Source organism: Marmota monax, unplaced genomic scaffold (assembly GCF_021218885.2).
Source record: "Marmota monax isolate L192 unplaced genomic scaffold, Marmota_monax_Labrador192_F-V1.1 WCK01_AAM20220418_F8-fsc00145, whole genome shotgun sequence".
Classification (NCBI taxonomy): domain Eukaryota; kingdom Metazoa; phylum Chordata; class Mammalia; order Rodentia; family Sciuridae; genus Marmota; species Marmota monax.
This window is the reverse complement of record NW_026695201.1, coordinates 3,378,349-3,396,776: the sequence shown is the minus strand read 5'-3', so window position 1 is coordinate 3,396,776 and position 18,428 is coordinate 3,378,349. Positions and strand designations below refer to the sequence as shown.

The 18,428-nt window shown below is 52.8% G+C and overlaps 1 protein-coding gene and 1 long non-coding RNA gene across 2 annotated transcripts; both read left to right on the top strand.

Moving 5' to 3' along the window:
• The first annotated feature begins 1,277 nt into the window (after positions 1–1,277).
• LOC124082585 (uncharacterized) lies at positions 1,278–3,799 on the top strand. The gene is made up of 2 exons (XR_006848440.1): positions 1,278–1,926; positions 3,380–3,799. It is a non-coding gene; the product is annotated as an uncharacterized LOC124082585 (long non-coding RNA).
• Positions 3,800–11,359: 7,560 nt separating this feature from the next.
• Positions 11,360–18,244, top strand: Igsf8 (immunoglobulin superfamily member 8). The gene is made up of 7 exons (XM_046429059.2): positions 11,360–11,592; positions 14,515–14,892; positions 15,520–15,981; positions 16,358–16,765; positions 16,990–17,403; positions 17,677–17,807; positions 17,994–18,244. Exons 1-6 carry the CDS (start codon positions 11,544–11,546, stop codon positions 17,790–17,792), a joined length of 1,827 nt encoding a protein of 608 aa, XP_046285015.1. The 5' UTR covers positions 11,360–11,543; the 3' UTR covers positions 17,793–17,807; positions 17,994–18,244.
• The last annotated feature ends 184 nt before the right edge of the window (positions 18,245–18,428 follow it).

Here is an 18,428-nt window from a genome sequence, read left to right as displayed (position 1 = left end):
CTAATGTCCAAGAGAGATGCCTTCTCATCCCCCCTTCCTCCCTGTCCTCTGCCCTCCCACTCCCTCAGGCTGTCGTGAACTCTTGGTGGGCTCAGAGCCACAGAGTAGCTGTCTTAGCCCGTTGCTGCCTCAGTTTCCCCACTGGCCCACCAGGATGGCATTGGATTTTCTGTCTGTCTCTTCCTTTACGACTGTCCCTGTTTTCTTCCTGGTCCTTAATTTTTTTTAGTCCATCAAACAAGATTCTAGAATCTCTTCCTTTGTCTCTCCTTAGGTCTGTCATTTTTCCTATGTCTCTCCTTAGGTCTGTCAGATTATTTTTATTGTCTTTTTTAAATGGTGAAAGCCTTTTACCTAGAATTTAGAAAAGAGGAGGAAAAGCCAGGTATGGTAGTGCACACCTGTAATCCCATCAACTGTGGGGGCTGGGGCAGGAGGATCGCAAGTTGGAGGCCAGCCTCAGCAACTTCGTGAAACATAGTCTCAAAATAAAATAAAAAGGGCTGCCTATGTAGCTAAGTGGCAGAGCATCCCTGGGTTCAATCCTTGCGGGTAGGGTGGGCTGGGGAAGAAAACAGAAGGGGAAGAAAGCACTCAGGAGTATTTTCCTCAGTCTCTCTATTTCTGCTCCATTCCTTACTCCTTTCTGGGTTTGGAGAGCTCCATGTTGTGTTCCCACCTAGACACGCAGGTGGAAATGCAAGGGAGGAAAAGGAAAGAGTCTTTGGTGTCAACCTCTTTCCCCAGGCATGAAGGTACAAGGCTGCTCTGAGTCTCTGTTTCCCACCTGCCCCTCTCTAGGGTCCCCCCTCCATGATCTTTTACAGTCAGGTCAGCTGAGGTTGGTCCCAGCGAGGCCACGAGTCACCTGAGCAAGCTTGGACAAGAGGCTGCTCCACTCTGGCTTTGGTGTCTTTGTCTGAGTGACAAGGAGCAGCACTGGGACACCTTGAAGGTCCTCTTCCAGCACTGATGATGCCGCGATCCTGTTCTCGGCTGCCGTCTCCTCAGCTCAGGGAGGCAGCAAAGTTACCTGCGTGAGAACCACTACCTGGAGACCTGCTGGGAAGGAGACCAGGGCGCAGTGCTCTTGCCCTGTTTACCTGCATGTGGCCCACGGAAACGAGCCTTGTCCCTTTAACTCTTGGCATAGAATCCAAGAAGGACTTAGGACTTGAGCTAACACTGCCTTGGTCTCTTACAGGGAGATGCCATGACGGGGGGGGGGGGGGGGTGATGGGGTCTGGGGAGAAGGGCTCTTGGCTGGTATCCACAGAGCAAATACCAAATAAGAGGATGTTAGGGCACAGGAGGAGGACCGGGTTAATTGGGTCTTGCTGAGTATGGGGGGCAAGGGTCACAGCTGGGCCCTGCAGGGTTCCTGTTTGCCTTTGATTCCATCTGGGCAGGGAGGGAACTGGCCCCTAAGCCCGTGAGGAAGGTTTGCTTTGGCCAGAGATCTGACCCAGGCCCTGGCCCGGAGCACCCCGCCTCCTTGCTCCGCCTATCAAGAGGCAGCCTGGCTTGGTCCCCAGCCTCCTCTTTCCTCCCTTACCAGCCCCTTCCACTTAGCCCAGGATGTAGCTCTGTTTATCTGCCTGTTCCCTTTGGCCTCTGGACACCCAACTAGGACAGGATGCCCTGCAAACATCTGGCACGCGAAGACATGGCCCTCCTCCCACAGAATGGACTCTTCCTCGAACTCCAGGGAGCTTGGCCTCCTCGGCACCTCAGTTTCTCTGAAAGTCCAGGATCCTTCTGCTCTAGTGCTCCTGTCTGGAAGTTCCCATCACTTCCCGGGTGTGTGTGTGTGTGTGTGTGTGTGTGTGTGAGACTTCGTCGACAGTACATTCTCTTTCTGACAGCTATTGCATCATTCAGACATTCAGTCTACGTGCTGGACACTTACTGTGCACCATATTCTACGTGAGTATTTGAGAGACAACTACGACCCAGGCAAGCAAGGTTCCCACTCTCATGGCTCTTTTGTTCATGATCCCATGCCATTAGGTCACCACATCCCTCCATTAGGTCACCACATCCCTCCATTAGGTCACCACATCCCTCCATCCCATCCCTGAGCCAGTCTTCTCAGGGTCAGCTCCTAGCTCTTGAGGACTCCCTTTCCCCATTTCCTTAAGCTTGACAGGCCTTCAAGGCCTATGATATGGCCCCAATAACCTCTTCCAGTATCTCCGTGTTTCTCCTCTGGGCTCTGGGTACTGGAGTGTCCTGGTCAACTAACCGTCAGCTAGAGATCTTGGTGGATCCAAGGGAGCACTGAAGGCACAAGGCTGCTCCATGTCTCTGTTTCCCACCTGGCCCTCTCTAGGGTCCCCACCATGGTCTGATACAGCTGAGGTTGGTCCTCGCCTGACCCAGGTTGGTCCTGAGCAAAGACCCAGCCCTGGCACGTTGGAAGTCACTCTGGACTGGATGGGACAGTGGGCAGAGGCTTTTGATGAGGACTTGTTCCACCACAAACGTACCTTGTATGCTTGACTGGATCCTTTACCTCACATTAACTCAGTGAGGTAGTTGGACTAGCTAAGAATTCTCATCTGTAGCAGCATCTTCGTGCCCCATGCCTGGGTCTCACCCCTAGGGATCCTATTTCAGTTTGTCTGAGGTAGGGCCCAAGCCTAAGCATTTTTCAAAGGTTCCCCAGATGATTCAATGGGCAGGCAGGGTTGAGAGTCACTGAGCCTGATTGCCACCGAGATCTCTAGCTCATCACAGCTAATGGTGAGTCGACCAGGACACTACATGCTTGCCCCCCACCTCCCCCAGTTGAAACCTTAACCCCTAATGTGAGAGTGTCAGGAGGTGGGGCCTTTGACAGGTAATTAGATGATGAGAGTGCAGCCCCCATGATGGGTTTAGGCCCTTAAAAGAAGAGGGACAGGAGACAGCTTGCTCCCTCTCTGCTCTCTGCCATGTGATGGCAGAGAGGGGGGGGGGGCATCTGTAAACCAGGAAGTGATCCCTCCCTCACTAGATATGGGATCTGCTGGCACCTTGGTCTTAGATTTCCCAGCCTCCAGAAGGGAGGGAGACAGCATGCATTGCTTAATTTGGTCCTCATAAAAACAGATGGGGAAGCAGAGACACACAAATTCTAAGTAGTTCTAAGGGGGACTGGGATTCAAACCTAGTCAGTTTGATTCCAGAGTCTGAACATTTAATCTTCATGCTGTGAAGAGAAGGATCCACTCTGGGTCCTTGTCTCCAGGAGCACAAGAGCAGAAATCCCTGACTTCAAAGATGACAGGAGGAGTGTACCAGAAGATAGAGGGGAGGGAAGAGGGCCAATCAATCCCCAGTAGCCGTGAGCCAAGGCCCTGCCAGGTGCTGGCTGCTCACTGTTTTTAATCCACAGGAAGATGGCAAGAAGGAGAAGATGGCTCTTAGTTGGAAGATTCAGGAAAGTCTTCGTGGAGGAGGTGACATTCTAGTTAGGCCATGACAGAGATCTGGCTCAGAGAGAAAAAGGAGAGGGAACAGCCTGAGCACAGGCAGACGGCGCAGTACCCAGAGCCCAAAGGAGAAACATGGAGATACTGGAAGAGGATGTTGGAGCCAAATCATGGGCCCTGAACGCCTGTCATTTTAAACGCTTGTGTTTCCTAAAAGGCTCTGATGATAAGAGTCACCTGGATGCTTGTTAAAAATATAAAACAGCAGGCACGTCTCTCAGAGATTCTGATTCATGAGGGTGGAGGTGGGCAGTGGGAGTCTGTATTTTTACCATCAAGCAAGTTTGAGAAACATCGCTATAAACAATATGGAACCATTTAAAGTTTCTGAGCAGGGGCGTAATCTCATTCAAACTGTAGCCCAGGAAGGCTCGTTTGATTGCTGTGTATGTGTGTGTGTGTACATGAGTGTGTGCATACATGGGTGTGGGGGGCTGAAAGGGTGGGACAGGTGGGGACTATAGATGGTAAAGCTCTGGAGGACAAGATGGGACGATGACAGAGAGGAGACAGGGGTGAATGGGAAGGATCTTCAAGGAGACAGGATTTTAGGACTTGGTAGCTGATTGGATATCAGGGTAAAGGAGGAAGGAGCTGGGGGTCAGGGAGTTGGGGATGCAAAGTCAACTCAAACAAGGTAGAGAAGAGAGGAGGTCACTCAGGAGAGAAGCCACAAGTTGTGTTTTGGGTTGTTAAGTTTGAGGTAGCCCTGGCAGGTAGAGAAGGTGACCAGTGAGTAATGGGAATGGAGACCAGAGCTTGGGAGAGAGCACTGGCCACGGAAGTCACCTCCACAGAGGTGACCACTCAACAGGAGGAGATTTGCCAAGGTAGAGGAGCCAGAGGACAACAGGTCAAAGGTCTTGAAGAGAACTCTGGGCAACACCTAGGGTAGAACAGAAGGTCTGGAATATGGAGGGGCAGAGAGATGGGAGAACTCGATGAAGCCATGGGACCTGACAGCTGAGAGAGAAAAAGGATTAAGGGGCAAAAAGAAACCCTATCAGTTTCAGATTTCAGATGCTAAGGAGAAATGAAAGTTGGGCACTTTTTTTTTTGACCTTTCAAAGGTCAAAAACATTTCTATGGTAGGTCAAATTTAGAAATCAAATTGTGAAGAGTTGAGGAGGGTGTGGTAGGAAGCAGGGGGGTCTAGGTTACCCTCTCCCTAGGGGGTCACAGGAAATGGAAAGACCCATTTAGAAGGGTCTCCTCTCCTGGTCACGGATCCCACTCTACCCCTGAGCCCCAGCTTTTTTCATCATTTCCCTCAACAGCAATCCTCAGAAAATGATGAACTCAGTACTACGATGATTCTCATTTTAAATATGATGAAAACTTAAGTGAAACTAAGGCTAGAGAAAGCCAGTAGTGGGATCCAGGATACAGAGCTGGGAAACCCAGCTCTGTGCAATGTTTTGCTGCTTGGTTCTGAAGTCCCAGCTCCACAGATTTTTTAAGATCTTCACTGGGTACAAAGAGACGTTATTTCTTGCACCTAAATTCCTGATGGGTAACACACCTTATCCCCTAACTTTTAGATTTGTTCTGTCTTGTCCCCTTTCCCCAGGAATACTTTGGGACTGGGGTCCTCCTTGACGATTTGCAGCACCTTGAGAGGTCAGTCCTGCTGTCCTGGATTCCCCATCACCTTGGCCTTGCAGCTGATTGGACCTCCACACCCTTGTTACCCCCTCCCCCCTCTCGCTCTTTCTTCCTAAGATGATTTGAATTAGGCAAGATGAAGCTTTGTCACATGGCTAAGAACTTGTGCTGTGGAGTTAGAAGTGCCTAGAAAAGAAATCTTAGGCCGGCTACTAATTGGACATTTGTTTGTTTTTAGCTTCTCTGAGCTTCGATTTCTTTGCTAGCTCTAACTCATCCAATTGTGTTGAGAACTGCAACGCTTGATGAATGTTAGCCATTATTTTCTGCCCTCTATTTCCAATGTTGTGGCCTTTGGATTGCAATTTCTCTTTCAGCTGGATCCGATCTCCCACACCTTCCCTCCCCAGAGGACAGAGCCCAGCCCTTCCTCGGCTGCCCAGGAAGCTGGCCTGGGTTATTTCTTGAGGGATGGAGAGTTTGGGTTCTGAAAGAGGAGAAAGGAGAAACTTTCAGCTGTGGGTGGAAGTGGCCGGTGAAGATGGACTTGGGAAAGAGGGGTGCCCACTATGGAGGCCATATGGCCACCAAAGAGAAAAAGACCCAGATTCCCTCTCGTGTCCCCCACTCCCTGCTCACTCCCTGGCTCAGCCAGCCATTCTGTAAATGTCTGGGGAGATTCTAGTCCTTGCCAGGCAACTGGGCTAGGCATGGGGACAGAGCAGAAGAGAGTTAACCGTGGCCTTGAGAAGCTCACCGCCAAGACGGAGAGGCAGACAGAAGCAAGCCTCCTTAACTACAACACAGAGTGGGAGATGCAAGGGCCAAGGACAGGGTGCTGTGGGGGTGGGGGGAGTGAGCGAGGGTCAGTCACTTAGCATCAGGACGCTGGGATCACACTCGCTCCCATGGCCGGCTCACTCACCCCCACTGTTCCATCTGTTTCTTTGTTTTGCAATCTTTATTTCTGGCTTTGTTTTCCATTTACTTTTCTAATAGAGAGGCTTTGGAAAAATTCCACACTTGTTTCAGTTGGACGAGGCAAAAAGGGAATTGTCCACTCTTCAGCCAGAATAGCCCAGGGGTGCCGGGTTCCTGCAGGGCCCAGGTGGACAAGTGGAGGAAGCAAGAGCTGGCCACAGGGAGGCCAGGAAAGAGCCTGCAGCCCCCAGGGAGGCCAGGAAAGATCCTGCAGCCCCCAGGGAGGCTGAAAACACAGGAGGAACTGAACTTAGCTGAGAAGTCTGGGGTGACCATGTCTCCCATCTTCCCAGAGCTCTCCTCACACCCCACTGCCTTCTGTTCTGATTGGAGGGGAGAGTGGAGCCCCTTCTCCTCAGAGCATCCTGGGAAGCTGGGTTCCATTGCTCTTTCCCCACCTGGTGAGTTTGAAAGGCCTCAGAGTTGGAAGTGAGTCTTCAACATTATCCAAGGTGGAGGGCTAGGTGTGTGTGCATAAAATCTTTCCTAGTCTTTCTCCCTCAAATCCACCACATGACCTCATGGTCTCCTCATGTCCTGGGTCTCTGACACTGTTCATTGATTCATTAATTCAACAAAACATTTATTGAACACTCACTATGTGCTAGAAATTGGAGCACATTAATGGGAAAAGATAGTTAGTTCAAAAGGTTGTATAGACACCAGATAGAGAGAGAGAGAGAGAGAGAGAGAGAGAGAGAGAGAGAGAGAACACGCACATGCGCATATGTGAACATATAAATAAATGTGTGCAGGTTAGGGAAGCAGAAGGAAGAATTTTCAGAAAACTTGAGTTTGGGAGTCAGTTTGCATTTGCATCTAGGTGCTACCTTTTTGGGGGCAAGGTACTGGAGATTAAACTCAGGGGTGCTCTCCCACTGAGCTACATCCTAAGCCCCTTCGTATTCTTTATTTTGAGACAAGGTCTAGCTAAATTGCCAAGACTCTTCTTGGACTTGCCATCTTCCTGCCTCAGCCTCCTGAGTTACTGGATTACAGACATATGCCACTGTGCCTGCCTGGGTGCTACCATTCACTCCCTGTATGAACTTAAGGTGAATTACGTAACTTGTCTGTACCTATTTCCCATCTGTAAATTACCGATAACCACCTGGGGTTGTTCTTACCACCTGGGTTTTATGTGAAGACTAAATGAGTAAATGTGTGCAGAATGTGGGTGACAGTGTCCAATACAAAGCGGCCTTTCAGTAAGTGTTAGTTATTATCACTTCCTTCTTTCTTCACTCAGAGCTGTGTCTAGACAAACCTATGAATGACCTATTCTCCAAATCTGCCTTTTGCTTAACCTCGGTGACTCAAGGGGCAGTCGCCTGGTGCTAACCACCTGTCGCCCCCTGAGGCTCATCTACAATACTCACCCTTAGACTTTTGTCTACCCAAACTGTTGCCATTGCCACCCTCAACTTGCCCACCCCCACCAAGCTGCTCAGGTTGGGGAAGAAGTGATATCACACAGTGGGGCTTGCCTCAGCCCCCTGCTCCCTCCAGACACTTCTGCTCCAGCAGTCCCCTCTTGCTGGCTGGGAACAGAGGACAAGAATGGGGAAGGAGCCCAGGCACCCACCCCATGGGCCTGGGGAAACAAAAGAACTTGTCAGGGGAGGGAGGTCGGAGGGGATTCCAGCTCAGAGGGATCCATGCATGGTATTCCAGAGTAGGTGGCAGCTGGCACTAGTCCTGGGTGCAGAAATGGCAGGGTCCTCTCAGGGGTCAGGGCTAGGTTGTGCCAAGGCCCCAGTGGCATTGTGACTCCCCTATTCTTGAACAACTGTGCCACCCCCTTGGCATAGGCCTTGAGAACTGGGGCAGGAGTGTGGGCTCAGCCAGGGTAAGGGGAGGGTTTAGAAAACACACACACACACACACACACACATGGTCCACCATGGGGTGCAGATCTTGGTTCTGGGGAGGAAGGGGGAAGAAGGTGTGGTGCAGATGTGTGTATGGGTTGGGGTGGGGGAGATGACTTTGTGGTTCCATGACTATGTTGGGGTGGGCCCAGTGTCTGTGTGTTTATCTCTGCCCTGGTTTGTTGTCCAGGTGAGTGTAGGTTTTTGCTTTACCTCTGACCCTTTGCTTGAGCCTCTCAGCAATTCGGCAGTGAGAATTTTCTCTTTGGGAGGGTGGGAAAATCCAGTTTCTCAGTGCAGTATGGGTCAAGGATTTATAAACACACACAAACAGGACATTCTTGTGTGGGATCCTTAGCTCCCCAAGAAGCTGGGTTTGTACTCATTTGAAGGAGAGAGCTGAGTATTCCTACTGTGTCTCCATCATTTCCATGTGTGTTAGTGGCTGTTATGTTTGTCATTTTGTCTCCACAGTAATATCTGTGTCCATAGCAAGTACTTACAAATGCTGGGCTCAGATTTAAATTTGTTCTTTAGTGATGTTTGCCTTTAAGAAACAATGTAACAGGGGTTAAAAAAATCCTGGGTTCAAATCCAAGTTTGGACAGTAACTAATCCATTAACTTTGGACAAGTTCCTTAGCTTCTGTATGTCTCAGTTTTCTCACGGCGATAATAATAATAATAGCACTAACCTTACAAAGTTCTGTTGAGGATTCAATGAGATCATGTTACACACCTGGCACAGGTCAGGATATTTTTAACAGTCCAGTCTTTGGGTGTGCTCCTCTTTGAGGGACATAACTCCTCTGTTGTGACTGCCGTATGTGACATCTCGGCCAGATTATAAACCGTTTTAGGGGAGAACATGGGTTTTAATGGTTGTTAATAATACTCATGAGAACCCAGTACCAACTTTGTACCATGTAGTTTGGAGGTGAAATGAATTAAATTAATATGTAAAACAAGACTGGTGTTTGACATATGCCCACATCTGGTAGTGGGGGGGGTATGGGGGATGGGAAGCTGGTGATGGTATAGTGACAACACAGCCAAGCCGGTGCCAGGGTCCCCACGGTCACTACTGCACCTGTGTCTCTCTGTAATCCCAGACTCCCTCCTCGTGAATGTCCTAGTCTGGCCTTGAGGATCACTTAAACCTCATTTTCTCCTTCCTGCACTCACCCCTGCCCCAGTGCACCAGCCTAGGTGAGCCTGTGTTTTCTTGTGGATGTGACAGATGGGGACAGAGATGCCCTCCAGTCTACACGATACATTCCTCTTTTGCAGAGTGTGCGTGTATTTGTGCATCACTCTGTTGGGTGTATGTGCAGCACCTTTCTGCGTAAAACCCCTTTCCATTATGGTGGGTACATGCGTCTGCGTGTGTGATGAGCCTCGTGCCTGCCATTTCCTCTCCTCCCCCGGCTTTTCCAGTTACATAAGCAGCTGAGGGGCGAGCCAGTCCTGGGCTGTGGGCTCCCCCTGCTGGCCACCTCTGGAACCCACATTTGCGGGAGGGGCATGTGGAAGAAGTTTTGCCTCAAGCCCTCTGGTCCTCCATCCCTACCTGCTCTCAGCTCCTTCCCAGCCCCAAGCCATGGGAGGAGGACTAGTATCTCAGATCCCTGAAGAACTCCCTCATAATGCCCATAATGAGGTTTGGTTATTATTTGTTTACAGTATGTTCCCTGCAACACAATGGCTACTTTCCCTGAGGGAAGGGGACCAAGATGGCCTTGACCTTGTTTATCAAAGCACTGTCTTGTTTAGCACAGGGCCTCCCCAATCAGATTTGGTGTATGAATGAGTGTAACAGGATAGAAAAAGGCTTGGAAGGAGAGACAGTGCAGTATAGAAAGATTTGGGGACAGGCAGGCCTGGGCTCAAGTCAGGCCTTGATTACTTGAAAGCTGTGTGGCCTTGGGCAAGACACTTTAACCCTTCTGAGCCTCAGGTTCCTCTTTTGTTAAACGACACCATCTTGTAAAACAGACTGTAAAGGCTAGAAATCATACCCCTTTGAGTACTGCCCTTATTGTGCAAGCATTCCATAAATCTATTATGATGATAATGGTATCTTAACATCTGTCAAACCATAATAATCAGGAAGGCATTAAATCCATTCAGTTTCTAACTAAAGGGAGAGAATGGTTTTCCTCTAAATGCCTCCCTGGGCCTTTCATTTTCACACAGCTCAACACGGACTGTGGATGATTTAGAGAAATGGATCTCAAGAAACCAGTCAAGGCAGGTATGGTTTGGCCTGTGCCACTTCCTGCCTCTGGACCTCAGTTTTCTAGTCTGTAAAGGATGCCACCTAAGTAGAAGGGTGGAGGGGGATGAGAAGAGACAGGTAGCGTGGTGGAGGGTGAAGGGTGCTGGAAAAGCTCTGGGGTCACAATCCACGGCCACTTTGACAGCCTTGGCTTTGCAGACCTGCTTCACCCTTCCTGACCCTCCTCACTCTCCATCTGCTCCAGAGTCCAGGGAAAGACAAAGAACCTAGGTAGAATGCCTCCACCATATCCAGGGCAGGTCCCACACTTCCAAACACAGGGCTATGTCCATCTCTTCTCACTTAATATAGAAACTTCTTCAGCTAATTCCCCTAAGTTTTAGGTCTAAACTAAAATTAAACTACTTAGAAAGCAGTTTAAATATTAATTCAAAAACAAAACACCCCTCCCATTTCGTGTTAGTTGCCCTGTGCCAACCAGCTTGTGTACATTACCTCAATTAATCACCACTGTAACCCCTTGAGTGAATGTCAACAATTTCAGCTCAATTTGTGGTTGAATGAGGTTAAGCAACTGGTGCAGGATCCCTCAGCCAGTAAGAAACGGCTCTTGGATGGTCCACTTGCCCAGCACATTTTCCTTTGGTTTTGCCCTCTGAGGGATTGGCAAACAGGTCTCCCATGACCTTCCGGGCCCTGAAGCACTCTTGGACCCAAACCCTTCGCGTTCCGAGCTCCTTTGTCCCTCTGACCCCCACTTAAATCAGCAGGGTTTGCAGCGATGACTAGCGGCTCAGAGAACCTAACTGGATTCTGAGTGCTTGCACCCGACTCCCGGCATCACAGGTGCTCGGCGGGGTGAGATCTCGGCGGGGGTGGGTGGAGATTAGCGGAGGCGAGGCGTGGCCAATTCTGCCCGCCGCTGGCCTGGGGCGGAGCCACCGCTCGATTCCGAGTCCGGCCGAGTCAGGGGATTAGGGAGGGCGGATCTTGAGGTGGGGACCGAGCCAGGGCTGGAGACTGGCCGGGCCTCAGTAGGGCGGGGTATGGGCGGGGCCCTGTTTGGGGCGGGGCTAGGGCTGGAGACTGGCGGGGCCGCAGCCTGGTCAAGCTGTGGGCGGGGCCGAGGCGTGGGCGGGGCCGAGGCTGGGGCGGGGCGGGAACGGTCTCCCGAGCTCCCTAGGGCTGGAGGGAAAGCGGTGGGAGGAAGCGGGGAGGGAGGGGACTTGGCGCCTCCTGCTGCGCTCGGCTCCGCGCACCCACGCCTCACTGCTCCGCTTCCTGCCCCCCACCTGGGCATGCGCCCCCTGTACCCCCAGCCCTCCAGAGCCCGCGCAGCCCCCCGGAGCCTCCTTAAAGCCGGCCGCGCAGGATGGGCGCCCCGGGTCCCAAGCCGACGCTGCTGCTACTGCTAATGCTGGGTAAGCTGGGTCCCCGCCCTATCCTGGGCACCGCAAGGCAGGTGCCGGCCACCCGGCGCCCATCCGGGCCCGCCTTCCCAGCATTTCGGAGCTCTTCGCAACCCCCCTTCTCCGTCAGGTGTGTCTCCAGTCTCCCCGGGCTTGGCGCCCAGCTTCCCTTTGCGGCAGCCCGCCGAACCAGTCACGCGGAAAAGGGGCTCCCCAGGGCTAGTTCCGTAGCCGGGGGCACAGTGAGGACCCACGGAGGTGCTGCCAGAGGCACCGCCAGGTCTTCTGAGGCAGGCCTTACTTCTCAGCCTGCACACCCAGTTGCTGGGGTCGTTGTGTCCAAATGGTGCGACTCAGTTGTGTCTCACACTCAGCTCCAGGCCTGGCCTTGGGTGCCTGCCCTGTGTGGGCAGTGCCCGACGGTCTTCGTAATTGCCCCAGAGTTGGCTGGAGGCCCAGAGGCTGGTTCTACCCACATCTTTGAAGTAAGTCTCCACTAATTGCTCCCCATACACTTCATCATTTGAGGCTCCCTCCCTTGCCCCCATCTCCACCCTTGGTTGAGTTCCTAGGTGCCCTTCTTCCCCTCTGGCACACAGCACTTTGGCCTGTTGTGAGACCCCCCCCCCCTTAGTCCCAGTTTCCCTGCTTCAAGAGACACCAGGTTCAGAGAGACTGATCCTGAGATCTCCAAGTTCCCAGTGTCTCTGGGGTGGGTTCATGTGGAACCAACCATGCATTGGGATAGTGACAATGGCCTGAACTGGAGGGTTCCCTGTAGGAGGTTGTCTTGGGAAGAGTATGGCATGGAAATAGTTAAACTACCTGTACAGATTTTAAAAGGAGACCGAAGCCCTTGAAATAAGAGTGCTGCAAGGGAGGTGGGTGGGACTCCAGAGCTTCTGTAGTCCAGGCAGAGGCCTGTGGTGCCCTGAGCTGCACAGTGGTGCCAAGTGCAGTCTTCCCCTGTTGCAGGTCCCTTGGCCTCACATTCCGAGTGAGACCTCTCCTTGGGGCCCTGGGGGTGGGGGTGTGGAGAGGCAGTTCCATGTACAAAGAGGAAGGAGCTGTGGGGATTGGTTGCCTAGCGCTTGCTCCTTTTCCGTGGAGCAGGGAGGAGCCCAGGGATGGTGCAGAGAGACAGGAGTCTGTTGGGATCTGAGTGCCCACTGCATGTGACGCTGACATTCATCCACAAATGAGGAAAATGAAAATGAAGTAACCTGCTCTAGAGAGCATATCTAGTGAGTGTTGGGGCCAGGATTTGATCCCAGATCTGACTCCAAAGCAGGTCTCTGCTTTCTGGCTAGTGCAGGGGAGAGGACCTTGCTGGGAGAGGGAACTGAGCAGCAGCTGATTTCCTAAGGTTGTGGGGGTGACTTTCCCACGGGGATCTCCAAGCATCAGCAGCTGTGGAGCCAGGAAGGTGGGAGGGGGCCTCCTGAGCAATCTGCCCTAAGGCAACCTGGGAAGATATCTGCTTGACTACCTTGCCTTCACCCTGATTATGAAATGTGCCTGGAGCTGGGTCCTCCTGAGTCACACCCTCACTAGCTGCTAGCTGGCTGTCAGAGGTAGAAGCTCTCAGTTCTCTTTTAGTGCAGAAATTGAAGCCTGGAAGAGGAAGGGACTGGTTCCAGACCAAACCACTGGGGATGAGGATGGGCCCGAAAGCCACCTCCTGCTAGCTTGTGGCCTATCTAACTACTGACCATGTGTTCTCCCCGTGACTCAGCCTGAGGGAGAAGAAAGGGGCCTAGAGCTGGAGGGTGGAGCTGACCCCTGGGTATTTTTCTACAATCCCAGCAGAAAGGCTCTAGAATACCCCTGGGAAGCCTGGAAATGACTGTGGTTGGTAAGGTCCCTTTGGGAGCCTCCCCTTGGAGTCTCCTCATCTTTCTCCCTGGTTTTGTCCCTCTGCAGAGGACTTTCCGGGATAGTAGGATATTGATCAAAACACTGTATTTCTCCTGCCTTACTTTTCTCATCTGTAAGCTGGGAGCAAAGCAGCCTCCTTACATCCTGGGGTTCTGTGATCTTATCTGATAGGAGCTGTGGAAAGGTGAAGGGAGAGAAGGAAGCAGTTGAGTGATCCAAGGCTGTCTAAGTTATCTCCTGGGACTGGATGGAGTCTGGTGTAGAGGAGAAAAAATGGGCTGCTGGGGGCTTAGGGCCTTCCAAAAAAAGGAGCTATATGTAAATGATGCATATCATATGCAAATGAAGGCTTTGTTAGGGAGTTGGGGGGGGAGGTGCAGTGTACATCAGCTGGGCTAGCCAGAAGATTGGCAGGCACTGGGGGAGGGAATCTTCTGCCCCAGGCAGGGCAGAGCCTGGTTCTTGCAGCAAAAGCCCCAGCTGCCTTGGCAACTCTGTGGGGTAGGAGAAGCAGTGAGCTCATGGCACAGCTGGAGTGGGGAGGGCATTGTGTGATGAGAACTGACTGGGTCTGTGCCCTGTCCAGAGAGGGCCACTGGCTCCATTGTCTGGCCTAGGTGACATAGCTAATAAGCCCTTGAGCAATATTTTTTGGATCCCCTCCAGCAAAGGAGGTCTTGGGATTCCTGAATCAGAAGGCTCCCCTGACCAAGTCCTAAAAAAGTAGAAGCAGACATGGAAGTGGGGAATGGGGTAGGAGAGGTAAGGTCTACATGGAAATGAAACAGGTAAAGTCAGGGAATCAGATGCTTATAGATGCTCTGTTTCTGGCCAGCCAGAAATGGGATGTATTTGAGTTCTAAGGCAAACCTGGGCCTATGTCACTTTCTTGAGACCCAGCATCCCTTCCCTGTTCTTGATCAGAGGCTGGCCCTCTGTGTACCAACCTTCTCTGGGTTTCCCTTCCTTTCACAGTCAGGGTCAAGAATGGTGCTGGTGGTCTTGGACATGGAATGGGGACCTAGATACCTCCTACTCCTCTGCCTTTCCCTACAGGAGTCGTGTGTTGTGCCCGGGAGGTGCTGGTCCCCATGGGGCCCCTGTACCGAGTGGCTGGCACAGCTGTCTCCATCTCCTGCAATGTGAGTGGCTACGAGGGCCCTGCCCAGCAGGACTTTGAGTGGTTCCTGTACAGGCCTGAGGCCCCAGAGGCCGCACTGGGCATCATCAGCACGAGGGATACACGGTTCTCCTATGCTGTGTTTGGGCCCCGTGTGGCGGCTGGTGAAGTGCAGGTGCAGCGTCTACAGGGTGATGCCGTGGTACTCAAGATTGCCCGCCTGCAGGCCCAGGATGCTGGCATTTACGAGTGTTACACTCCCTCCACAGATGCCCAATACCTGGGCAGCTACAGTGGCAAAGTGGAACTGAGAGGTACTGGGCACTGGGATGGGATGGGCCATATCCACCCTCAGGTTTTGCATTTGAGGAACTTGAGGACCAAAGTATGACCTCAGAGTCACCCAATGAGTCATTGGCTGTTGTGGGACCAAACGTAGATCTCTTTTTTCGCAGTCCGTTGCTTTTCTTCTATCAGACTACTTTTTGGGAGAAGAGTAAGTGTCCTTCACTATCTAGTCCCACTCTTGGATTGGATGGGGAAGTGTGATGGATTGAATACTCTATTCCTAGAGAGTCCAGGACCCAGATGTGGGGAGGGAAAAGTATAGATGGGTAGGAATTATGCCATGGGATATTCTTACGCTCTTAAGTTTGTCCTCTGAGAAGGAAAACAGGGCTAGTTTTCCAAGTATTTCAAATAGGTGCCAGTCTTTAACACAACAGGGAGAGGCAATGGGCTGATTCTGGGAAATTCGACAAGTATTTATTGAGCGCCTTGGTGTGCCCAGCACTGTGTTTGGCACCACTGAGTTACAAAAGAAATAATATAACATGCAATCTTTGCCTTTTGGAGCTCAGGCAGTTCAGGGGATGGATTGTACACAGGAAATAGTAACAAGCCAGCTCCCAGCCTTCCCTCATGCCAGCTGTCCTCTCCAGTTCTTCCAGATATGCTGCAGGTGTCTGCTGCTCCCCCAGGGCCACGAGGCCGTCAAGCCCCGACCTCACCACCACGCCTGTCGGTGCACGAGGGGCAGGAGCTGGCCCTGGGCTGCCTGGCACGGACAAACACAGAGAAGCACACACACTTGGCTGTGTCCTTTGGACGAGCTGTACCTGAGGCTCCAGTGGGTCGAGCCACTCTGCAGGAAGTGGTGGGACTCCGGTCTAACTTGGCTGTGGAGGCTGGACCCCCCTATGCTGAGCGGCTAGCTGCAGGGGAATTGCGGCTTGGCAAGGAAGGGGCTGATCGGTACCGCATGGTGGTCGGGGGCGCCCAGGCCGGAGATGCAGGCACCTATCACTGTACTGCTGCTGAGTGGATTCAGGATCCTGATGGCAGTTGGGCACAGATTGCAGAGAAAAGGGCTGTCCTGGCCCATGTGGATGTGCAGACACTATGTGAGTGCCACACGTCTTGCCACAGAAGGGGGTGTCTCAGTGGGGTCCCAGAGTTAGTAGATTATCGTTGCCTGACTCCAGGGAACTCATCTTGCATAGATGAGTTCTTTGTCTTGCATAGGGTGAGCCCCACTGTTGGCACTGCTCTCCTCTCTACCCATGACAGATTTTCTTTACTTGGAAATTGGGCATGGAGATAGAAGGGCCATGGGTGAAAGGCAGGATTCAGGCCTCTGGGCAGGGGAGATGGTCACACCAAGTGAAGGGCGGACAGGAGGCCTGCAAATTGTTGCTATCCAGGAAAGAATTACAGGTAGGGAATCAGGTGCCTTTGGGTCCCCACCTCTGAGACGCCCTTCTTCCTCACATGTTTCAGCTAGCCAGTTGGCAGTGACAGTGGGGCCTGGTGAACGTCGGATTGGCCCAGGGGAACCTTTGGAACTGCTGTGCAATGTGTCAGGGGCACTGCCCCCACCAGGCCCTCATGCTGCATACTCTGTGGGCTGGGAGATGGCCCCTGCAGGGGCACCCGGGCCTGGCCGCCTGGTAGCCCAGCTGGACACAGAAGGCGTGGGCAGCTTGGGCCCTGGCTATGAGGGCCGGCACATTGCCATGGAGAAGGTGGCATCTAGAACCTACCGTCTACGGCTAGAGGCTGCCAGGCCTGGGGATGCTGGTACCTATCGCTGTCTTGCCAAAGCCTACGTTCGAGGGTCTGGGACGCGGCTTCGAGAAGCAGCCAGTGCCCGCTCCCGGCCTCTTCCTGTGCATGTACGGGAGGAAGGTGAGATGGGGTTGTGTTCTCAGCAGGGTTTGGGGCTTCTAGGACCCTTTCCTTCTATTTCTGTGCCCCTATCCCAGTTCATTAGCTGTTGCCATTCTTCAGTCTCACTCTTCCATCAGGATTGTGGGAATAACCTGAGTTTTCTGGATACTTGCTTCAACACTAACCCTGACACCATAAATCCTGACTCTTCGCTCTCTGATCCCAGGTCCTTCATTTTGCAGGAGTGGCACTGGAGGCTGTGGCATGGCTAGCAGGGGGCACGGTGTACCGTGGGGAGACTGCATCCCTGTTGTGCAACATCTCTGTGCGTGGCGGCCCCCCAGGGCTGCGGCTGGCTGCCAGCTGGTGGGTGGAGCGACTAGAGGAGGGGGAGCTGAGCTCTGGCCCTGCCCAGCTGGTAGGCGGTGTGGACCAGGATGGTGTGGCAGAGCTGGGGGTCCGGCCAGGTGGAGGCCCTGTCAGCGTGGAGCTGGTGGGTCCCCGAAGCCATCGACTGAGGCTGCACAGCTTGGGGCCTGAGGACGAAGGTGTGTACCACTGCGCCCCCAGCGCCTGGGTGCAGCATGCTGACTACAGCTGGTACCAGGCAGGCAGTGCCCGCTCGGGGCCCGTCACAGTCTACCCCTACATGCATGGTGAGTGACTCCCCTCCCTCCACCTGCCATACCTCTGCTTCCTCCCAGCCCTTGTCCTGTTCTTCCCTTTCCATCTTCCCGACCTCCTGCTGCTATCACTTCGCATGAAGAGCCCCTGTGTGCCCATCTGTGCCATGGCAGAGGGCAGGCAGGGAGCAGGGAGGGCTCTCTGTGCATGTAGGGGGTGAGTTCAGAGAACCTGAAGGCGAGAGTGTGACGGAGGGTGGGGAACAATGGCACTCCCCCTGAACACAGCCATCCTCTCTCACCCAGCTCTGGACACCCTATTTGTGCCCCTTTTGGTGGGTACAGGAGTGGCCCTAGTCACTGGCGCCACCATTCTTGCCACCATCACCTGCTGCTTCATGAAGAGGCTCCGAAAACGGTGATTCCTTGCTCCACAGGTGAGGGGAAGAAACCTTAGCCCTGTCTTCTTTAGGCTTCCCCAAACTGATGAGTGGCTTCCTCCTGGGCCCCACCTGGAGGAGGAGCAACCAGCATGGTTCTGTAGGATCCTGTTAGTGGGGCGAGGGCCGAGAGGGAGCTGCACTTAGGGCTTGTCCTCAGTCCACGCTGCATTCTCTCTCCAGTTCTTGCAGGTGTCAACTGTCTTCCAGCCAGCTCCAAGTCCTGCTCTGGTTGCCCGGATACCCTCTCCCTCTGGCCACCCTTCCTTTAATTTATTTGACCTACCCCCATGCAAAGTGGGAGACATGGCCCCATGCCCCACACTTTCCTGCCCCGGCTCCTCCCTCCGGCCTCTGTTCTTGGTCTTATAAAAAGGCTATTCCATGTCCTTGAACTAGTTTTTCTAAAATGTGAATAAATTTGTTTTATAAAATCCAGGCCTAGCTGTGTCTTCTCCTGCCACGAAGCTGTAAAAGGCTGGGGTATGCAGTAGGGAGGTTGTTGGGGGCTGATAACCTGGACAAAACCACGCCTCTCTTCCCACCATAAACACCATCTGGCCTCCATGGGCCTTGTCACCCACCCCAGGAAGAGACACCTGGGTCCCATCTGCTGCC